This window comes from Chelon labrosus (genome assembly GCF_963514085.1).
Source record: "Chelon labrosus genome assembly, chromosome: 23".
In the NCBI taxonomy this organism is placed as follows: domain Eukaryota; kingdom Metazoa; phylum Chordata; class Actinopteri; order Mugiliformes; family Mugilidae; genus Chelon; species Chelon labrosus.
Window position 1 is genome coordinate 5697544 of NC_140356.1, and position 21759 is coordinate 5719302.

The following is a 21759-nucleotide window of genomic DNA, read 5'->3' on the forward strand; positions in this document are numbered from 1 at the left end:
AAGTGTTTACTTGAATAACTTCCTGACAAGGTTTTATGGAAGCTGTACCTTTTACTAACGCGAGAATTGCGCTTTGGGAAACAGCTCCCATGATTCCACGGTTTGTAGTTCACAGATTAGCAAGATAGCTAGCGTCAAGAAAACTGGGAAGAAAGGGAGTCCAAGTTGAGCAGGTTAGTAGCTTTTAGAAACTAACTGCTCGTGTACTTGCAGAAAATGACTGTGGGGTTCAACAGCGCTTTATAGGTTTGTATTTCGTAGCAAGAACAATAAATATGCACCGAGTTGTACGTTGGTGAGCTACATTCCGTTGTGCTTTCGTTTCGTGCTTGCCAAAAGTAAATTGTAGGCAGACGTTTAGCGAAAACGGTTAGATTTAGTTTGCATTGTGTGACTTAACATGAGCAAAATAATGAGAATACGTGTCTTAATCGTGACTTTTTAAAGTCAATTGTCAGGACTTGTTGAGGGAGTTAGTAGAGGCAGGGAGTGTCCGAAAACGGATGCACAGAAGCGGCTAGCTTGCTAGTTAGCATAGCAAGTAGCGGGACGTAGGGCGCGACATTTAAAAACAACTCGAGACGACGAGAGACGGACCACGTTCAACGTGAGACTATTTGTGATGATGGTCCACGTTGTTGTGTGTCTCCAGAGTGTGACACCGCCCTGTGTTTAAATTTAGGCCGGTATCAACAAACCGAAGCCAGTGCTCGTAATGTTTGTTTAGTTTTATGCCTCTAGCTATACTTCTGGATCTATGATGCCAACACGCGGAAATACAGCTTTATATTGCGATGTTAACGTGTTTAAATGTATTCAAACACTGCTCTAAAGTGGCTTCAGAAAGTCTGGTTGGTATTGAGTGGCTGAAGTGGTGTAGTTGCAGACTCTCCGTATCCACAACAGAGCCAGCAGTCAGACAGAGGAGCTGACTAATCACTTGAGATTGATTTAGAGGTTGTGATTTCAACAAGTAGCTGGGGGACTCTTCTCAGAGCCACCATGGTTACTAAGTGACAACAAAGCCAGGCCTGATGTTGGCTCTCCAAAATCCCTTTAACACATTTAGAGAGACTGCAGGCAGTTTGTCTTTTAAAGAACCCAGACTCTCTTTGCTTGGTTCACTGGATCCACCTCCTTTTTTTTTTTATTATTATTATTATTTCTCTCCCGTTCCTGGCTTTTTCCCTGCAGAGGTGAGATGACCTCTTCCGCCCTCGGCCAGTCGGCCCCTCTCGTCCTCAACCTGGAGCCCGGGATGGGGAAGTCTGCAGCCATGCTGGGGCTGTCTGCTGGACTCGGAGGAGCCGAGATGGAGCTGCAGAAGATGCTCATCGATGAGAGGATGAAGTGTGAAAACCACAGGACCAACTACCAGGCGCTGAAGGCTGAACACACCAGGTACTGACAAATCTAACTCAATCATTTATTTTATCAGTTGTCTTGTGTTGTAGGTTTCTTTATTTATATTTGGTTAATGAGGCTGCAAAGGGGGATGAACTGCACTGACATAGTCTAGGTGTGTTTAGGACACAAGTCAGTTTTTCGTCATATACAAGGAATTACTGATATCACAGATGTTTTTTTTTTGTTTTTTTTTAGTCTGCAGGATGAGTTCACACGGGCGCAGGGCGAACTGAAGCGCTTGCTGAGTGACAGACAGTCTCAGCAAGAGAAACTGCAGCTGCTGCTGGCTGAGCTGCGAGGGGAGCTGCTGGACAAGACCAGGGAGCTGGAGGAGCTACGGCTGCAGGTGCAGGTCACGCAGCCAGAGGGGGAAACCTCAGACGGTCTGCCTCGGTTCTCCTGGCTCCGCTTTTACAGGTTCCCAAAATATCCTTAGTGACTTTGCGTACGCGTGTGTCCGTGTGTGTCGACCAGGTGATGACCCCCCAGCGGCTGGAGTTGCTCAGAGCTCAGGTGCAGCAGGAGATGGAGACTCCAGTCAGAGAGAGGTTCAATAAGTTGGAAGAGGTCAGTGTGTGTCTTTTTTGTTTGTTTTTAATGTATATTTATTTAAACAGAAGGTGGAATGCCATGCAAAGTAACATGAATCTTGGCTTTGAGTGTAGTCGAAGGTAAATTTTACACACTGCTAGAGCAGAGAATACAGAATAAAGGTACAAAATATAAGAATAAGAGCATCCTGTAGCTCGGGAGTAATCACTCACAATCGAATCCAAATTTGAATTGTGTATTGAAGGACCTTGCTGAATTTAATGCTTGCATTGGATTTACAGTAGGTCAGCTGGGCCTATCAAGTCTGTAGCAACAGTCAAGAGACTTACATTGATTGCCTTTTGAAAATCATTTTCCTGTGTAGCAGCTAATTTCCATTTTGCCTTCTTGATTGCTCCTTGTCTTCCCACTCTTCGCTGATTTGTGTCTCGTGTGTCCATGTGGTGGTTCTGTCACAGGAGACAGAGAGGTACAGGTCTGAGTACAACAAGCTGCGGTATGAGTGCACCTTCCTCAAGTCCCAGTTTGACCACCAGAGAGAAGAACATGCCCGTATGCTGGAAGACCAGAGGATCCGCTATGAGGCAGAGGTAGAACTGGTTAAGATGTTGTTTAGTTGAGTCATTTTAATCAGATTAAATTTGTTGTGGTGCACTGAAGTCTGAAAACTGTGAAGAACTGTTCCTCTCTGATTTGAAGTTATAATATCCTGCCGTCAGATCTCTCGTCTGGAGAAGGACAGGGACGACCTGGTGGCTCAGTATCAGGGTTCAGACGCACTGCGGGATGGGAAACGGGTGGAGGCTCTGCTGAGAGAGAAAGCCCAGCTCCACCTGCGGCTGAAAGGCCTGGAGGCGGAGGTGGCCGAGCTCCGAGCCCAGAAAGAAAACTCGGGTCAGCAGGCTGAGAACGTCCAGCGCATCCAGATCAGACAGCTGACAGAGTCTCAGTCGGCTGTGAAGTCGCTGGAGGTGAGACGCCGACAGTCCTGCTGTCAGGTTTACTACAGCACCTGCTTTATCATTCCTACAAATGTGGAATTTTCATGTTGGTGACTGATGGGTCTGGTTGGTTGCCGGTGTGTCAGGCGGAGCGTCAGTCGCTGCGTCTGCAGCTGGAGCGGATGGAGAGCGAGCTTCATCTGGGCCACGAGCAGAACAGCCAGCTGACGGGGAGACTGCACAAAGCTGAGAGAGAAGTCAACTCCCTCACCTGTCAGGTATTTTGTTTTTGACCTTTGACCCTGAGCTCTGGCTGGCAGAATGAAAAGTTCATCAGCCATCAAGACTGGAGGAAAAATAATGGAACTGGAATTTCTGAGAGTCATTTGGTTGACTGGATAGGGTGATTAAACATGAACGGCATATATCAGCAGCCAGATGTTAGTGAGTAACTCCATTCTTGTCCATGTCTGCAGCTTTCTCAAGAATGACTCATGCAAATACCCAAGAAAAGATTGAATGAAATGACTTTACTCTCAACAGACAGACTTCCTTTATAGTTAGATTGTATTTCTCACTCTGTACATATATGGTTGTTAAGACTGACATAAAGACAAAGCATTTCATTGATCTAATTTTTGTGCATCACAGATTGAAAGCCTGAAGCATTCACATAAACTGGAGGTGGCCAGCGTCAAACTGGAGTGTGCTCGATCTAAAGGAGAGGTGGAGAGGGAGAGAGACACGCTGCAGGGCCAGATTGATGGTATGGTCTCACACAAACACACACCGTGTCTCTGTGCACTAAGGAATGGGCAGAGGTTGGCTTCTGATTGTCTCGTTACTAGTATCTCTGAGACTTTTATGTATTCAGTCCTTTTTGTCATTTATCTGTTCTCAAATCTGTCTTGTTTGTTTTCACTAAAAAAATCTAGTAAAAGCAAAGTAAGCACCAGAAATGTGCAAGAAAACAGTGTTTCCAGCTACCAGGCTCTTCCTTAAAACTGAGTCTTTATCTGAAAAGACTGCAGTGACAGATTCTGTCGTGCTTTGAACCTTATTTCCTAAAGTTCTGAATATTTTTTATTTAATGATCTTCTCACTGCTCACCGTAAGCTGCGTGTGTCTCAGGTTTCCAGGCAGATGTGGAGGTGCTAAAAGCAGCAGTGGAACGACACAAAGAAGTTCTGGTGGAAAAAGAGAGGGAGATGGTCAGGAAGGTGCAGTCTGCCCGGGAGGAGGAGTTCCGCAAAACTGCCACTTTGCACGAAGAAAAGTGAGTCTCACCTTCATGGTTTGTTTCCGTGAAATAATGTTGTAAAGTGTTCAATTTAAATGCCTTACTGGTACAAAATCTAGAGAGAAGCACAGAAAGATCCCCTCAACTCATTTTATTTTTCCTTGGTCTCTTGTCTGCCAGGCTGGAGTTGGAGAATCGTCTCGCAGCACTTGAACAGCAGAGGGCACTTCAGGACGCTTCAGATCTCGCCCTGAAGGAGGAGTGGGAGGAGCGCCTCCGGAACGCCCAGCAAGGCGAGGAGTCGGTCCGAAGAGAACTTCAAAACCTGAGGTCTGCTGAGCGTTGAAAGCACAAATTCTACTGCAAGCTTGAGTGTGAGAAAATACAATGCACCTGTGGTCAGCTTTGTTTCAGTGCAGATGTCCACCTCAGTTTCCCTTTTGGTCAGACCCCAGTCCCAGGTCATGTTGGGGTCTGTTACTAAAATAAACGGTGCTGCTGTTAAACTCACGTACTATGCTGTGAGTTTGATGCTGTTTTATGGCAGAAGTCACTGTATAATGTTCCTTTGTGCAAAAACAATGAGGACAAAGTGGGTTTTTTTTAAAATGGGGGCATATTGTTTAATGTCTAATATCTCATAGGACAAAACTGCAGCAGCAGAGCTCACAGCTTGAGGAAATTGAGAGACAGAAAGCAGAGATTGCTGACCTACAGCAGGTAAGAACAACAACATTAAAGCTGACTTCTGGTAGAAATCACTGATTTACTGTCAAAAGTCTTATTTGACAAAAAGGGAAGTTCATTTGCCTTAAATAAACACGTTTCCCTTGAAATAACAGCAGAACCGGGAACTTGGTGTGCAGCTGGGGACGCTGTCGCACTCGGAAAGCGACTTGATGGAGACAAACCAGCGGCTGAGAGAAACACTGGACAGAGTCAGGGAGGAGCTGAGGACGGCCCGGGCCCAGGCAGAGAAGAGCCAGCATGAGTCAGAGAGGTACATCTGCAGAGAGTTCCGGACAGTTCCAGGTCATATGTTTAATATTCAGTGAGTTCTCTTTGTCTCATCTGCTGGTTCTCCTACAGGTTAGTGGAGGACTGTCGGGTCGAGTGGTTGGAAGAGAAACACAAACTGCAGGATCGAGAGGCCGAGCTGCAGCAGAAATACTCTCAGGTCAAAGAGAAACTGCAGAGGGCAGCAGTGGCCCAGAAGAAGGTGTTGCTTCTTCTTTCATCAGCGTGTTGGCTCTTCAAAACTTTTCAGATGCATTTGTCTGTGCTCCATGTTCTCTACTAAATTCATTTATTCAAAAACATTTACGAAAGATTCCATGACCATGTAGTGAAAGCTGTAGATGACGTTTGTGTTGTTTAGAGAAAAGTGCTGACGGAGAACAAGGAGAAGAAACTGCAGGATAAGATCCAGTTGCTGGAGGCCAAGATTGAAGAGCTGGAACTGGAAGCTGCTGCAGCCAAAAAGTAAATAATCCACAAGATCTTTACTTGCCAGGAACCTGGAACTGGTTAAAGCTATTTACAGTTAAAGCTGTTTCTGTTCTTGTTCTATTAGTGTATGAACCAAATCGGCCAAGTGTGTAATGAAACTACCGTAAAAGGAATGCTGATCGAACACCTCTCATTTGTCTAGACGGTCATCATTTTCAGAGGAGCAGGCTCAAATCAACAGAAGATTAAAGGAACTTCAGAGACGACACAATGAGTTTCGACGGCTCCTGCTCGGTGGTCAGGCTCCTTTCGGTTCAGGCCCTGCAGTGCTGACTTCCTCACCCGCCCCCTTCCTCCTCCTTGGGTCTGAGGGACCCATATCTTACAACCCTGTAAGTATAACACTAAACACACGCATATGCTCTTTCGTGTGGGGTGTTATATCAGCTTACCAGTAAAACCAAAAGTGTGCAGCCACATACAATGAAGAGGTAAAGTTGAACTTTTGCGCCTGTGACGTTGTCTGTGTGAGGTGTCAGGGTGCAGTAATGTAACAAGCAGGGCTGTCAAAGATCCCAAAATGGTAACACATTAGTACACGTTCCTTTTAATGGTGTCTTAAAAGAAATGTGCTTTGTGGCTACATTCTGTGATGTCTATTCACGTGTATGTTGATAAGAGTAATAAAAACTGTATAGCTTTATGCTACATCTTAGAAAAGATGGGGGTAAAAAATTGGATTTGGATTTATTTGCAATTAACACATTATTTACGGACAATCATCATTAAATATGTTTGGCCTTGTAGCAATGTATGGAACGGTGTTTTAATATTCCTAACAGGAGGAGCAGCTTCAGGGCGAGTTCTCTCTGCTCCGCCGGAGGCTGGAAAATCTGGAAAGTGCCCAGCAGCAGCAGCTGGAGGAACTGGGATCTCTGGTGCAAATGGATCGGGACCCCACACTCCAGCCTGACCTCTGACCCCTTTCCTACTCTACATTCAAATTCAAAGTGATATCTGGCGTTTTTATAAAACAAAACAGAATCATGATTCACTAGCCTGCTCCCTTAAACATGGACAGATGTTGTTTTTCTTTCTTTGACCATGACGTCCTCAGGGTTTGGTTTCGTAGTGAGACATTTGTTTACATTTGCTCTTTGGCCATCATGGAGAGAAATGATTGACACCAATGAGCTCATTAAAAAAAAAAAAAAAGACACTTCAGACTGTAAATTGCACAATTGTTTATACTTCCTGAGTTTGATGTGATCTCTTTTGAAATATAATACTTTACATTTTCTGACATATCTGTGGATTTTGTGTGTGTGTGTATATTTGAGATGCTGACTCACAGTCATAACACGATCATGAGGCTTATTAAGTTAATGTGTGTAGCTGGTTTTCATGGCACAGCTGCAGAGTCGAGTCTTTCAGATTCTAAACAGTTTCCAGTAAAATTCTCATGTTATCTAATGCAGTGACAGCTGATATCACTTTTATATCTCCCAAAGCAGACTGTTTAAATTCCAAAACATTCAGTTTCCAACAGACTTTCTTTCATTAAGACAGGGAGTTTTGTGACCAATAATAAAATGCCTTCTCAGAGTTTTCCTACTTACCATTGCTCACATATTCAGCTGCTCCTTTGAGCAAATACAAAGGAGTACCTGAGCTTCATGTTAGTAGCAGGAGAAGACACCCACTGTCCAAAAGTCTCATCAGTCCTCTTGACTGCTTTCGTACGTGTGAGTGACAGACATCTCAGTTCCATGAGCAGCTTTTTAATCCATCAAAAGAGTCTTTAACGTGCTGTAGTTGCTCCGTCAGCTCAGCAGGGGCTCCGTTCTGGACCAGCTTCTCTTGGATCTGTACAAAAGAAGTATAAGTAAGTATAAAAAAAAAAAAGTCTGTTCTAAGCACAGTCTTTGTATAAAGTTGGATAAATCCTGCGTCACATCACCCACAGGTTTCCTGACTGTCTTGCTGGTGCCTGACTCTGCCTAACTCCCTCTTCCAAAAAAGTAAAGCAAGTGACCTGTGACCATGATGCATAACTTGAACTGTAAATGAAATCTATATGGGTGAGTAATGGGGAAGTAATCTCTAGAGACCAAGACTGTTCTTGTACTAGGCTGCAAAATGCTTGTTTCTGCTGTAAAGTTGGGAGTACGTTTGCATTTTTCAAGAGGTTGCGGCCTGATTTTTTTTCAGGTATGTTGATTTTAAATCTTTTAGTATCTGCTTAGAATTCTGCAACATCCGTTCCAGACACTGTTTTAGATTTGAGTTGGCGTGCAAACGCGCATTGAAGGGGCACACAAGACTCAAGTGAGTAAAACATTACAAAACATGCAACTTAATGTGCCACCGAGATGTAAAATTTCACAAAAACAACTGGTGCTATTGTTGCATCGTGCCACTTTCTTTTTACTAAACCGCTGTGTGATCTTCAGAATTCTCTTTCAAGGAGGCAGGGATTGCCTGCGTAGCTCAAAAAAACATCCTTTGCAGTCAAGAGTTTATAAATGCCACCACTGCACACAAGAACAGGAAACAACAGCCTCGATAAGAAAGTAGATGGAAGGTTTGGGCTCGTTTCCTCTACACGTGGCGTCTCATGTGACATGTTGGTTTCACAATTGAAGTCACTGCTGGCTGCTGCTGTCAATGTCTCTGTTGTGTCTTAGCCCAGTGAGGCTGCCAGTAAGATCCGCCTCCTCCTATTCAACCTATCTGATTCCTTTATCAGTTATTCACATGATCACCGGTGTGTTATGCAAAATTACTTTCAGCTAATGTTTTGGAAAGGGTTTCACACTTTAGGTTTGTTGTCATCCAAACATGAGTCAGAGCTGCTGATATGCGTTGTTAAAAAAAAATTGTTAACTTCAGACAACTGGTAGTTTGCCGCTTACAGCTGACTTAGTGTCAACGTGGGCGTGAAGTCCGCAAGAAAGCAAGTGAAATGTATTGAAAGATACGCTGTGGAGCCAAACATGAGCCCCTAGCGCAACAGTACCATGAGAAGAAAAGAACATTTGCAAGACTTGAGAAAATGAACTGACCTCGGCGAAGTAACGGTTTAGAAATTTGAAGAGCTCTTTCAGGGCTTCATCTTCATTAAACTCGTTCTCATGTTTCTGAAATGAAAACAGTTGTTAATTCAACGCTGGCATTCCCAGTGACATTTATTTTCTTTATACAAATGAAGATAAATGCTAGAACTTTACCTTTGACTCCTCCTGTAGGAAGTCCTCGAACTCTGTGTCTTTGAGTAGTGACTGGTCTCTGACCTGTTTGTAGTAGGCCTTCACTTCCTGTTTGAACTTGGGAATTTCTTTGGCATAAAGGAGCTTGTTGGTTGGTGCATACTGAAACATAGTATTATTCAAGACAATATGAGCCAAACATTTTCATAGCACTCATAGCTACTACTCTTAAATGTGTAAAGTTTTATTTCATATTATCCTCTTGCTGACTTCATCTCTTCCTCTTGTCTCAACAAAGGAAGGAAAACTGCACTTCCTGTGCTTGTGTCTGTAATAATAAATGATATCCGTGCTTTGCTTTACCTTCCCCAGCTGCATCTCACTAAGAGAAAAGGAGTCCATGAAGGCCTGAGCGATGACAGACAAGCAGCCATCCAGATGCGGCGTCTTCTCCATGTCAAAAACAAACTGAGGGTTTTTCAGGATGTTGACCCAGAAGCGCAGAGGCAAACTGGTAATGAGAGGACAGTGAACCAAAGACGGTGAATATGGCTTTTGTATTAAAGCCTTTCACGCTATCCACACGGCCTTTGATGACCCCGCTGTACCTGTTGGTCTTCCAGATGTGAAGGACATCCGGATCGGCTATCTTCATGCGGTTTGCCTGAGTGTCCAAGAAGTCGAAGAAGTATTTGACAGGAGGTGGAGGTCTGCTAGGCGCCGCCCCCCAGATAGCCCTGAAGAGATTCTCCACAAATGAATGCACCGCCACCTTATAGAAGGAAATGATAAGGTAATGTCAAGAGAGTTGCAAATTTTGTCTGGATTTCCTCCCATCTGGAGGAAGTGATTTCCTGTCTGAAAAGAGGAAGATCAAAAAGAGATCTACTATTTATTCCTGTATTAAAAACAAAACACATTCAGAGTATGTAAAGCTGGAGCGTGAACGAGAGTCACAAAATGGCGAGCTTCCCTTTAGATCAGCAACACTGCCGCTGGTGCTAAAAATAATCACCTAAGAGACAGACTCTGGTATCAGTTCTGCCACCGTCGGGCACAGTGACTGGTTCCTCTTACCTTGGTGGACAGCAGCTTGGTGAGGTGAACTTCCTTCAGGATTAACTTCTTCTTCTCTGGGTTTGCTCTCTGGTGCTCAACCACATCAGGATCAATCTAAATCAGGGCAACAGCCACCAAATTCGTCAACCTTCTTTATTCGGTGTTATGTGTAGAAAGGTGTGTTGACTCAGTTGAAGATTCACTTAAAAATTCAAGATTCAAAAGATTCAAAAAATTTAAATAAACATCTCTTACCAAATGGAAGTATTTTCCAGAGAAGTTCTCGTCATCTAGAGAAAGAAAATACATACAGCAATGCTGATCAATGGAAACTGTTTAGTCATCTTCGTTTTAAGACACTGTGTATGTGGCAACCTAACAATACACTATGTTGAGCATAGGCGTTCAGAAACTGATTAGTCATCTGAAGATGATTAGTAGTTTTGGTAGTAAAATCTGAAATCTTGTTTCTCTGTTAACTTTCTGTTAACTTTCATTTATTGATTTATTAGTAAAGCTGCTATTCTGAAGTCTGCTGTTTCTCCCTACTTTGACAATTTTAGCCAGCTTCCCGTCCAACTTTTGTTAAAAAGTAAATTCATATATTTCACAAAACTTTCATTTTATTTTATGCGTTGACTGAGCTGTGTTTTTCCCTCAACTCTTACCCTTCACACTTCCCTGTGGACTCAGAGGAGGATGACTCTTCCTAGAAAGCACTTTGATGGTGGCTCCATCATTAACCTACAGGAAAAGAAACGGGTTTAAATAGTTAGTTCTACAACAACATAATGGTAAAATTATTTGAAAAGTCTTTTGGGGTAATTCAGTATGGCAACTTGAGAATCAAGTGTTCTGTCAATCTGTTAGGTCTATTAAAATGAACTGTCATAAAATATCTCGGCCAGGCGCTATTTGCACTTTGGTGTCAAAGTGCCAACACTGCTACTTGCACCCAATAGAAAGGCTTGTGGTTGATTGTGAAAGAGATGGAAGTAACTCAAACCTGGAACTTTTCTTGACCATATTTTACACAAGAAAATCTACTGACTTCTATGGAATTGAGAAACCTTTTATTTCTAAAATGGCTTTGCAAATGTCATGCAATAAAAGCTGCCATTTACACCCGACAAACTTTCAGCTTCAGGAAGTTTGGGTTTATTTTTTCTATCTTTCATTCTGTGAAAAAGGAAACCACAGTCACTAATGAAATCCACGAGGCATTTGGGTGTATACTGGTGGCCCCTGCTGTTGTAAGTGTACAACAGTCACTCTGTGGTTTAGCTCCACCGTGGGTACAACACACATTTTCTGAGAGTTGGGCGTTGCAACCACAAATCCAGATTGCTCTGCTTGTATCTTTTCCCTTGCTTGATTAATCAGGTGTAACAAAGTTATTGAAGTGCCAATACGGCATTGTCATTTGGCAGACACAGTCCAAGTCACCAGGCAATGGTACAGCTCAAATGGAGTCTGTTATTTCCCACTCAGTGATGGTACTGATAAACACATCGCACAGAAAAACTCAATGATCCCATTACGAAGCCATTACAAGCACTCTTGCTCTGCCGTTTTCTTCCTTCATATAAAAATCCTCTGTTCTTATTGACTATAATGTCAAAGTGCAACAGATAAAAGCTTTCCACTTCCTCTCACTGACATGCGGCACACTGTCAGTAGTAAAATAAAAAACAACAATAAGCTGGACTAACAAATTACAGTCATAGAATATGTTTGTGCGTGCTGTGCCACCTTCTTGTTTATATTCAAAATAGCCACCACAGAAAACACGTGTGCACATTCTTTTCCTGCACGCACAAACAACAAGAAAAATATTAAGAGAGAGTGTGTGTGTGTGTGTGTGTGTGTGTGGAGGGGGAGGGGGGGGGGGGGGGCTGCCTAACTTAACTACAGAGGCTAAGCTCTGTAACCCCACCCTCATGTTGCCTGAGAGTACTGTAGTGCACTGGGTGTTTCCATTTCTGTGCAGCTTCACTTCTGCGGCACTCGCTCCTCAGCATATAGCCAGCCCACACAGCAACACAACGCACAACAGAAACGCTCCAATAGTGTCATAATATAACAGAAGTTAACAGTCTTTTCACACCTTGTAATGCTTGAGCGTGTTGAGCATTGTCACTTCCCCAATAACCTCAGAGCTTGCATCCACTTCCTGAAGAGGAATAAACGATCCATCCCTATCATATTCTGGAGAGAAAAAAGTTTATGGTTAAACAGCCTGAAAAGTATTTCTCTGGAAGTTCAAGATGGCGACCTGAGTGTCCAGTGCTCAGTCTGTTTGTTTATTTTAATAGACAGTCACAAAATAGATTGGGCGTGCTTTTTAAATGTGGCAGATGGGCTTTTTAACACGCGGTGACAATTGTGAAAGAGTTTACTGAAACCCACACCCAGGAACAATTATCAGCCAAACATAACTCATCTGCAACTGAAATTATTTATTAAAAGACCTCATTACGTTTAAAGTTGACTAAGATTCAAAAGCCCAAAACTAATTTTAACAGGACACATAGCTCAAAGGTGAAAGTGCTGTGTCTTCTTTAAGAAGAACCAATGATTAAAGGTATCATATGGTAGCTGTTTTTTCTGTCCCAAATGCACATGCCAGTTTTTTGTTTTGTTATTTTATTTTATTTATTTTTTTAAAAAGCAACTAATTTTAAGGTGGGAATAGTAAAATAACCAAGTTAACACCTGGGGCTAAAAGCCATAATGGAAGTGCAAAGAGTCTGGCTCTCAAATCTCCATGGACCTTCATGTTAATGCATAATGTACACTGGCTGGCCAAATTAAAAGTCTCACCAAAAAAAGAGCCCCGACCGATTTCTCAATCAAGGAAAATTATGGGCACCCCTGTTATAGCCCGTCCGAGCGGTTCATGCCAGGCTCAAATCAAACCCACCACTGATGATGAATGTCATCAAAACACGCTTTTTTTTTTTTTTCTCAAAAGACGCAGGTGTCAAAGCTGTGTTAACAGGAAGGAGGCAGACTAGAAAACCGCAAAACCAACTGGGGCAGTGCGGGCGGGGCATCAAGGCCACCGTGGCCTTAAGGCAGATATTTTTTTCAAGGGCACAAGGCACAAGGCCGAATTTGGGGCCATGGCCCTCGTGCCCTCGTGAAATTCCTGCCCTGGTCACAAGATTTATTTCCATCCACTGTTGCATTTTTCATTTTTCACCAAAAGAGTCTGACCACCGCACAAAGCCTTCTCTAGCACATCCCAACGATTCTCAGTGGGGTTAAGGTCTCATGCTCCCTGAACCACTCTTTTACAATTTAGGCCCCATGAATCCTGGCATTGTCCTGTCATCCTTGGAATATGCCCGTGACATCAGGGAAGAAAAAAATCCATTGATGGAATAACCTGGTCATTCAGTATATTCAGGTAGTCAGCTGACCTCATTCTTTGGACACATAATGTTGCTGAACCTAGACCTGAGCAACTGCAGCAACCCCAGATCATAGCACTGCCCCCACAGGCTTGTACAGTGGGCACTAGGCTTCTGGCCTCTCTTCTTACCCTGATGCCCCCATCACTCTGGAACAGGGTACATCTGGACTCAAAACCACTCCTCAGGAGTCCTATGGATGACTTTAAGGAGGATTCGTGCTTCTATATATACTGTCAGTGAATATGATGCACATATATTCACCATAATGAACACATGAAGTAAATTTCTGAACGATGCTTAAGCGATCTCAGACTATATCAGTTAGGACATCTTATTATCATTTTGAATAAGGATCTTAGTACTGAAAGAGATGAGAGGAAAGGGACTAAACCTCTTGTCTGTGACTTACCAATGCAAATGTCCCTCAGTGGGGTATTGTAGGGGAAACCAAACTTTGCCTTGAAGGTGGACAGAATTTTCTCTTTGACCTGCTCCACGGTGTCACAATCGAGGGCCTTCACATCCAGAGGTTCACTCACCTCCCCATCACTGCCCACTGCAAACAGCACCTTCAGCTTCTGTAAACAATAAGAAACATAGACATATGGATATGAGAGTTTCATAATAATGGTTCAGTCAGAATTAAAACGGCTCTGATTTATTGTTAAGACTATTACTAATATTACTAATACTAATCTATACACACATTACTGGAGTGCACGTATGAATACAGCATCATGCACACAGCTGCTTGCTTCTGGACTCATGAAAAACCACACTGCCAATTCTAACCGCAATCTAAATCCTGCTTTCATATGTTAACATTAGTATTTATATGTGTCACTCATTGTTGGTAAGTTTGATGCACCTGCAGGGATCTTAACGGAAAGGTGGGGTTAACTAGCACCATCATTTTCCATCTCACTTCGGTGGCACACACCAGCTAATGGATGGAAGTGAGTGGAAAAGTGAGATAGCGGTTTGTTTGTTAGATTAGATTAAAGCGTTGACTGCTGCGGGGTGAACCAGTGTAGCAACAGAGAAGAACAGAACAGGAAGATGTAGAAGATAAGTCAGTAGATGCAGTTTTGTTGGTATTTGCAGTTTGTGTCAGGATACTGCCAATGAATGATTTTATGTGCCGTTTCATAAACGCATGGCTGTGTAGTCATATGTGTCTTGTATATATTCAACAAGGCATGTTACTGTCACACAGTCAATTTTACCATTATTCTTAAACAATTACGACCATATACCCACTTGGCCATTATTTTCACATAATTTGCTTAATTGCACTGTGTGGTGTGATTAAATCAGATTTGATGCAGTTGCATCTTCGTCAGACAACACAGGGGTATTCTTTCTCTTTAAACTGCAGAAATGTGTGACGTCACCCTTTTCAATTGGGGCCCACCCACTGTAAATTAAACAAGACAAACACATACATTTGTCATGTGAATAAAACAAACTTGCTTTAACTTTGGCAGCAAGTGTTTACGCAGGAGCCAGCAACCCTTACAGTAAGAAGCTGTACATACCACTGAATAGTCCTTTGACTCACACTTGAACTGTCCCACCCACAGAGTTACAAAGAATCTAAAAAGAAGATGAATTTCAGTTTCATTTTCAGGTCTCTGTCTTGATGATACATTCTTCTTTTGCAAACTGCGATTAAATGCGTTTTTTGTTTTTTTAACGCGTTTTACATATACACCCACATATATTTATAGTTGTTCCTCTAATTTTCCTAACTTGGCCTTTTTCTTTTCTGAACACAACATGATGACATATTTATCACCTATGGGGGAAATTCAACATTGCACAGCAAATTAATTATTACACCCTGTAGCATCAAAACAAAACAAACAGAAATAAACAATAACTTTGTTAACTTCATTTACTGACCATGTGAACTACACAGGGAGATTTCTGAGCCGCTAAGTATCATTGATAAGAGTAATACAAACGTGAAAGTCTGACTTCCAGGTACATTTAAAAAAAAAAAATGTAATTCATTTGTGTTAATGCAGGTTAACTTTGGCAATAATGCAATTAATTGCGATTAAATATTTGAATCTCTTGACAGCTCTGCTAATAACCAGTACATTTAGTTTTATAATTAACCGAAAACCAAGCAAATACCCATGTCTTCTCAAAAGTGGGGTGCGGGATGAAAACTTGTTCATGCAGTATGTGGTTTCTTTGATGTGTTTAATCTGAGAATTGGTAAAATATTCCACTTCCTTGAAGTAGATGTTTTTATCAGAACTGTGAGTAGGTGCTTCCTTAAACAGGTCCTGTCGTAGCTATTTCTTTAGGATCTTGTATGACAAAGTACGATAGTTGTAGTTGTATGACAAAATGTGTTTTCTTCAATGGCAACATCTCAAGTTGCCACAAGCAACAGGCTGTCGACCAACGCAAGTCCTTTTCTCAGTAATTAATATTTAGCCTCCTGTCACTATGATAACCACAGATATTTCAGTCTCATTTTCTTTCTTAATGTTTGACAGTATTTCCTCCCAGTAGACTGAGAGAGTACAGTTTTCTTTTTAACCAAATTCTCTGAAGCCACTGAAGCCACAAAAATGTGTTTCAGAAACTATTTTGGAAATGTGCGCAATGTCTGGTTTAACCGGAAAATAAAGCCATTCTTGAAACTGTCCGGTTTTGCCTATTCAAAAGGGCCTTCCAGTGCATATGGGAAGAAGTCGATCAGCATCAGCTGACGAACTGCATCCATCCTCTGATTGTACAACCAAGCGATTGCCTGGAGTATTTGATATAACAGCTTTTTTTTTTTTTTTTTTTTAAATAAACTGCGTGCATTGATACGTGCTTGGGTAGCGGTTGTACATTGGGAGACAGAGCTTTACGTAAGCAAAGATTTGAACTAACCAACAAGTGAACAGGCCAAAAGCAGAACTAAGAATTAGGAAGTTCTTGTAATAATGATTGCTTCTGCAACTGACTAATCTTGTGACAAGCACGGAACTACATGCAAATGTACCATGCATAGTTTGGTTTAATGAAGGAACCTCTCACGTCATCATCTCAAGTGTGCAAATGTTCTGAGGTGTAGGTGTAGGTGAAGTGTGTGTGTTTGTTTACCAGGGAGCTGAAGTCCTGAGCCTGCCACAGTAGCCAGTCTTCATTGAGTGTGTACAGGGCCTTTTCAGTAACACAGTCCACAGGCCCTTTGGCAATCTGCTGCGTGAGAGCGCTCACCATCAGGAACAGGTGCTGGCCAACGCTTTCCTGCACAAAATGAGAAACAGGAACCGAGATCGTGAATACAAGACACAGTACCTGTGGTAACTTTGCGCAGCGGTTCAGAGGTAAAGTTTTCACAGTTTATTGTGGTTTACACTGACCAAACCAGACGCTGACAGAAATACAGCTGACATACACACTATTAAATAAGAATCCGTCTACAGCAGGGGTGTCAAACTCATTTTAGTTCACATACAGCCCTATATGATCTCAAGCGGGCCGGACCAGTATGATAATAGCATAATAACCTATAAGTACTGACAATTCCAGATATTTTCCATTTGTTTTAGTGCAAAGAAGACCACATAAATTAATAGAATGTTTACATTTAATAAACTATCCTTCAAAAAATAAATAAATAAATAAAAATAATTAATTTCTTAAGAAAAACCAGTGCAATTTGGGCACATTGCTGAATGCTGTATTGTCCTGGGTCTCAGTGTTTGTTCTGTCAACTTCTCTTAGTAGACAAATTAGGGATAGCAGTTATTTTCACTGTAAAATTGCAGTCTTCTATGTATTTTTTTTTTTCGCACTTTGCAAATTCATGCTGTGGATCAAATTAGACCCTCTGGTGGGCTGCTTTTGGCCCACGGGCTGTATGTTTGACACTTGTGGTCTACACATGCTGTAGACCACAGCATGTGTAGTGCACACTGAGACAGTGCAATCTCAGTGTGCTATATCAATAGCTCCCTTCTAATAGCAGGTAGCTGCAATGAGTTCATGTCTGTAACCACGGAAATATTTCTCCTAATCAGTCTGTCTTGCACTATGTGAGCCAAGAGCATATAGCCATAATAGAATGTGGTTGATAAAATACACGACGTGACATCTCTAGTTTCTAAATGGACTGTAAATAGTTGCTAAGATATCAGAGAATAACCTACAGTATGTCTAAATGTTGGGTGTCAGCGCATTTTGTCATGATCTGAAAGAAAATGTCATAACGTGTCCCTGTTTACATCACACACTGTCTTATTTCGACATACAAATTTCCCCAATACATCATCTGATGCTGTTGGAACGCAAACGTGGCAAATCACCACTAAACAGCAATGTACCAAATAGTTCAGGCCGATATAATACAGTAAAAAAGTAGAAAGAGGAAAACCATCAAAGTAAAATAATAATAATACATATATATTTTATTATTATTATTATTATTATTATTGGTATCTAGACCAGAACAGTTTAGGCATTTTGCAGAGAAGTCAATGAAAAGTCTGTTCATATGTCCTAACTTGTACCAAAGTACTGACTTAAACCTTTCCTTTGTGTTATATAGGATAGGAAGGACAAAAGGACACTGAAGGCAACAGACCCGAAGGAAGCCGTAGAGGCAGATGGACATCCAGTTGGTCAGCAGCTTCTCCACAGTGGACTCTGTGCGTCGTAGCAGCAGTTTGGGCTGGGTGTTGCTGTTCTTTTGCATAAGATCCTTCAGCAGAACCTCCATCACCTCCGTCAGGTATGGCAAGTTGCTGTGAAGTGCGACGGTGAGTAGAGATGCCAGTGCACACCTGGGACAAACAAGGGTAAATTGAAAGATATAGTTACAGCACATCGAAAGATCGTAAGAACAGAATAAAACAGTTCATCATAAAAAAAAAGAGGGTGGAAAAGGAGAACAAGTGACATGAATAAAAGACAGACAAACTCATTCCAAAACCCAAGTATAAATAAATAAAAGTCGATGACCGACAAGAGAAAATACAATGACAGGGAACTGAAACTCTGACAGACACTCAGGTAGAGAAGATGAGGATAAACTAGTTTACAAGAAGACAGACAAACTAAACTAAAGAATAAAACAGAACAGAAACATTAACATAAATAATTAAACTTAAGAGTCAGCAAAAACAGACACAAAATGGAAAAGTATCATGTAGTGTGCGAGATAGTACAATATCACAAACGGACTTGTCTTTGATGCTGAAGCTCTTCTGCTCCTCCAGAGCGTGTACCATGGAAGTGAGGAAGAACTGGTCCTGGATCAGCCTGGACAAACCCTGGCAACACTCGTCAAGCTGAGTCTTGACGACATCCTGGTTACAAATCAGATACAACAGCACAATACATCACTGACCCATCACCACTACACACACATAAACAACAGTTGTGTTAAACCTTACCTGACCCATGTCCTTAATACACAGTGACATCAAGGTTTCACTCTGGAAATTAAAAGACAGCTCTGTTAATCTGGCAGTGATCTTAATATTTAACAGTTTAAGGCATGAGTTAGTTAGATATGAACACTTCACCTCGGGAAAGAAGATTCTGGAAGCGAAGTGTTTGTAGTCCAGGAAAGGAATCGCTCCTACACTTTCCATTAGATCAGCTTTCTCTGTCTGCAAATCCACAAATCCTGTGGAGGACACAGTCATGCAGCTACATTTATGGGTTATAGACTACATTCACAAAACACAAAACAGGTTATATATTTCTTAGTATCAGGTGTGAAGCATCAGTTTGCAGGCCACAAATATAAAGAGGTAGTGAAAATGTCTGACTGAGAAATGTATCCAACATCTCCACAGACTCACTGCTGACTGATACAAAAACTGGCCATGCAGGAGGGTATTTATAACATGTTTCTCTGCTACAATCAACAACATTTATATCCTTCTGTTAAAGAAACAAGACACTTCACACCATAAAAAGGAGTTGCATGTGTGTGACGCTCAGTGAAATGAAGATAATGAAATATTTCGCTGACCGCTAATGATGTGTGATTGAAGGTTGAGTCATTTATCATATGATCCGACAGTGTTGCAGAGAACATGGGTGTAGTTGAGCCCCGGAGAAAATTTTATTTTTCATCAGATTTTAGTAGACAGCCTTAATGTAGGCTGTGGGAAACCTGCCACTAACATTAAAAATGATACTATCAACTATCTTAACTTTTGGTTAGGTTTTTAACATTAAATATAAAGAAATGATAAAGATCACTGGATCATATATATGTACTGGAAGGATGTTCCAAAACTGGGAAGCTCTTATTGTGAAGGCTGTCTGTGTTTCCTCTTTGGGACATTGAAACATCCAAACATTGAAAAGTTTAATAAAATCTTTCAGCATAGAAAACCATATGTAGATAGTATGTTACAGTGATGGTAGCATTTTTCTGAAGTTGTATTTTTATACAAACCAAAAACTACAGATATATTTAAAACTAGAAACTACATATAATTATCACCCGATCGAGACAAACTAAATATTGTTGAGAGGCTTCACTTGCTTGTTTTATAAAAAAAAACTATACCATTTTTGACATGATGCAAGAATCTAAAAATGTTTTTGTTGAGTTCTCCATTATCTGTGTAAGTTTAAGGGCAGCTTCTTTACTGTTTCTGTGTATCATATGCTATCATAGCTTTAGTACATGCGGAAGGGAGGTCTTTAATGTATGAACTAGAGAGGAGTGGAACTAGAATACAGCCCTGGGGTACTCCAACATTACAAATGGTAGACATTGTGTCCTTTTTTGTTTTCAAACTGGAGTTTGAAATCAAAGCAGCAAAATGCAATATTGCCATTTTTCTAAGAACACGGTTGTAATTAACTGTATCAAAGGTTTTAATTAATATCTGCATAGTTGTTTCAAATATGTTTTCACTGCTAAAAAACATGGAGCAAAAGTTATTTGCACAATGTGCACAATGGTTTGTGGAGAGACTCATCACTAGGTTTTACTTCGACAGCCTAATCATATTAACATGCTAATGTTTTTCACCACTTCCTCCTCTTGTACAAAAGGGAAACTAAGATATCTTGGAAATAGGGGTCATTTCACACTGTAATGTCATATTCAACCAGATAGCACAGTAGTGACCAGGTAGTGGAGACACGGCACCAAAATAACATGATTTGTTGATTTGTAGTGGAATGGAGTGAACTAAAAATGTGCCTCTCTCAAAATGTCAATGCATTGTTACTTTTTATTTCATAATCTTGAAGTATGACAAATAACTGTAATTGTGGCATTTCTTTGGAAAACATGAGCGCTTACTCCTATGTTGTACGTTTCTTATGCTACTGGCTGCCACACTATTTAAAAAGCATAAAATTTCCACCTGATGCTTAACAGCTGGCAATGTTTTTTTCACCAAACATATCCTTGATGGCATTGAGCTCAGTTTGAAGTGAACCAGTCCACAACACTTTAAAATCACAACTCTGACAGATTCAAATGCTGCTTTACATACGTCAGACCTCAACTTCTGTGATAAAATCCCACATAAGAGTTCCCCCGGTGACATTTTATGTAGACTGTATGCTTCAAAGAAGTGAAACAGTGAACCATTACTCCATGACAGCTGAACCTTTTTGCAGCAGACAGTACTTCTGTACGTTAATATTTGAGGAACAGCTAATTTTTCATGTGTGTTTGCTACAGGGATTATTTATGCAATTACAAAATTTGTCATTTTCCTCGTCAACCAGCTGATATATGAATTTACCAATATGAAACCAAGAAATACTGCTCTCCAGAAACAAAAACTTTACACTAGGTTTTCATCTTACCATTATACTAGAAAAAGACGCACTGTGAGAATTTATGACTGACCTTGTCTGATGTCATTTCTGATATTGAGCTCCAGATCTTCCATAATTTTGTTCATTTTATCAGTGAGCTTCTTCTGTTTGCTTCGGTAGACGACTACCACCACTGAAAGCCAAAACCATGCGGTATAGAATTTAGCACAAATAAAGACAAATGGTCTATTTGTTCTTCTCTATTCTACTTACCAACAATTATGCAGGGTATCAGCAGAAGGACAAGTAGTGACAATTGGGCCGAGGAGTTAAGCTCCAGTTTTACTGTTTTGCTTCCATAGTGGATCTGTAAAAAATAGTAATCACACTATATTAGAAATACTGTATGCTTTTTAGAGGACAAATACAGGTTTATTATTGTACAAATACTAGGAGTATTAGGAATTATATGAGTATTCTGTACTGCGCAATGATTTTGGGCACTTTAGTCATACATTGCCTGGCCAAAAAAAGTCGCCACCCGGATTTAATTTAGCAGGTACGAGCCCCCTATTGAATAATTACTGCATGGGTGATTATCTTTCTGTTGGCAACAAGTTATTTGACCCCAACTGATGCAATGAGTAGCTTCTCATTTCTTAAACATGTTGAAAGACACATTCCATGGTCGTGGGGATGTTAGTCTGTTTGAGAAGGGTCAAATCATT

At 41.2% G+C, this 21759-nt stretch overlaps 2 protein-coding genes across 2 annotated transcripts in view; one reads left to right on the top strand and one right to left on the bottom strand.

Annotated features, from left to right (window-relative positions):
• Positions 1-7319, top strand: cep83 (centrosomal protein 83). Its single transcript, XM_084573045.1, has 16 exons — positions 1-173; positions 1195-1401; positions 1603-1753; positions 1882-1974; positions 2418-2549; positions 2679-2930; positions 3047-3178; positions 3552-3666; positions 4032-4176; positions 4321-4470; positions 4785-4860; positions 4983-5140; positions 5230-5359; positions 5519-5622; positions 5792-5981; positions 6432-7319. Exons 2-16 carry the CDS (start codon positions 1202-1204, stop codon positions 6567-6569), a joined length of 2166 nt encoding a protein of 721 aa, XP_084429171.1. The 5' UTR covers positions 1-173; positions 1195-1201; the 3' UTR covers positions 6570-7319.
• plxnc1 (plexin C1) overlaps positions 7320-21759 on the bottom strand; it is a 22367-nt gene continuing 7927 nt past the window's right edge. Inside the window, exons 15-31 of the mRNA XM_084573057.1 lie at positions 21305-21398; positions 21123-21224; positions 18817-18920; positions 18685-18726; positions 18473-18597; positions 17874-18072; positions 16388-16534; positions 13686-13854; positions 11965-12065; positions 10526-10601; positions 10113-10147; positions 9876-9971; positions 9407-9570; positions 9162-9309; positions 8820-8960; positions 8655-8729; positions 7320-7455 (exon numbers count right to left, since the gene is read on the bottom strand). Coding sequence (XP_084429183.1) covers positions 7351-7455; positions 8655-8729; positions 8820-8960; positions 9162-9309; positions 9407-9570; positions 9876-9971; positions 10113-10147; positions 10526-10601; positions 11965-12065; positions 13686-13854; positions 16388-16534; positions 17874-18072; positions 18473-18597; positions 18685-18726; positions 18817-18920; positions 21123-21224; positions 21305-21398 — 1923 coding nt within the window. The 3' untranslated portion in view covers positions 7320-7350. The remainder of the gene's footprint in view (positions 7456-8654; positions 8730-8819; positions 8961-9161; positions 9310-9406; positions 9571-9875; positions 9972-10112; positions 10148-10525; positions 10602-11964; positions 12066-13685; positions 13855-16387; positions 16535-17873; positions 18073-18472; positions 18598-18684; positions 18727-18816; positions 18921-21122; positions 21225-21304; positions 21399-21759) is intronic.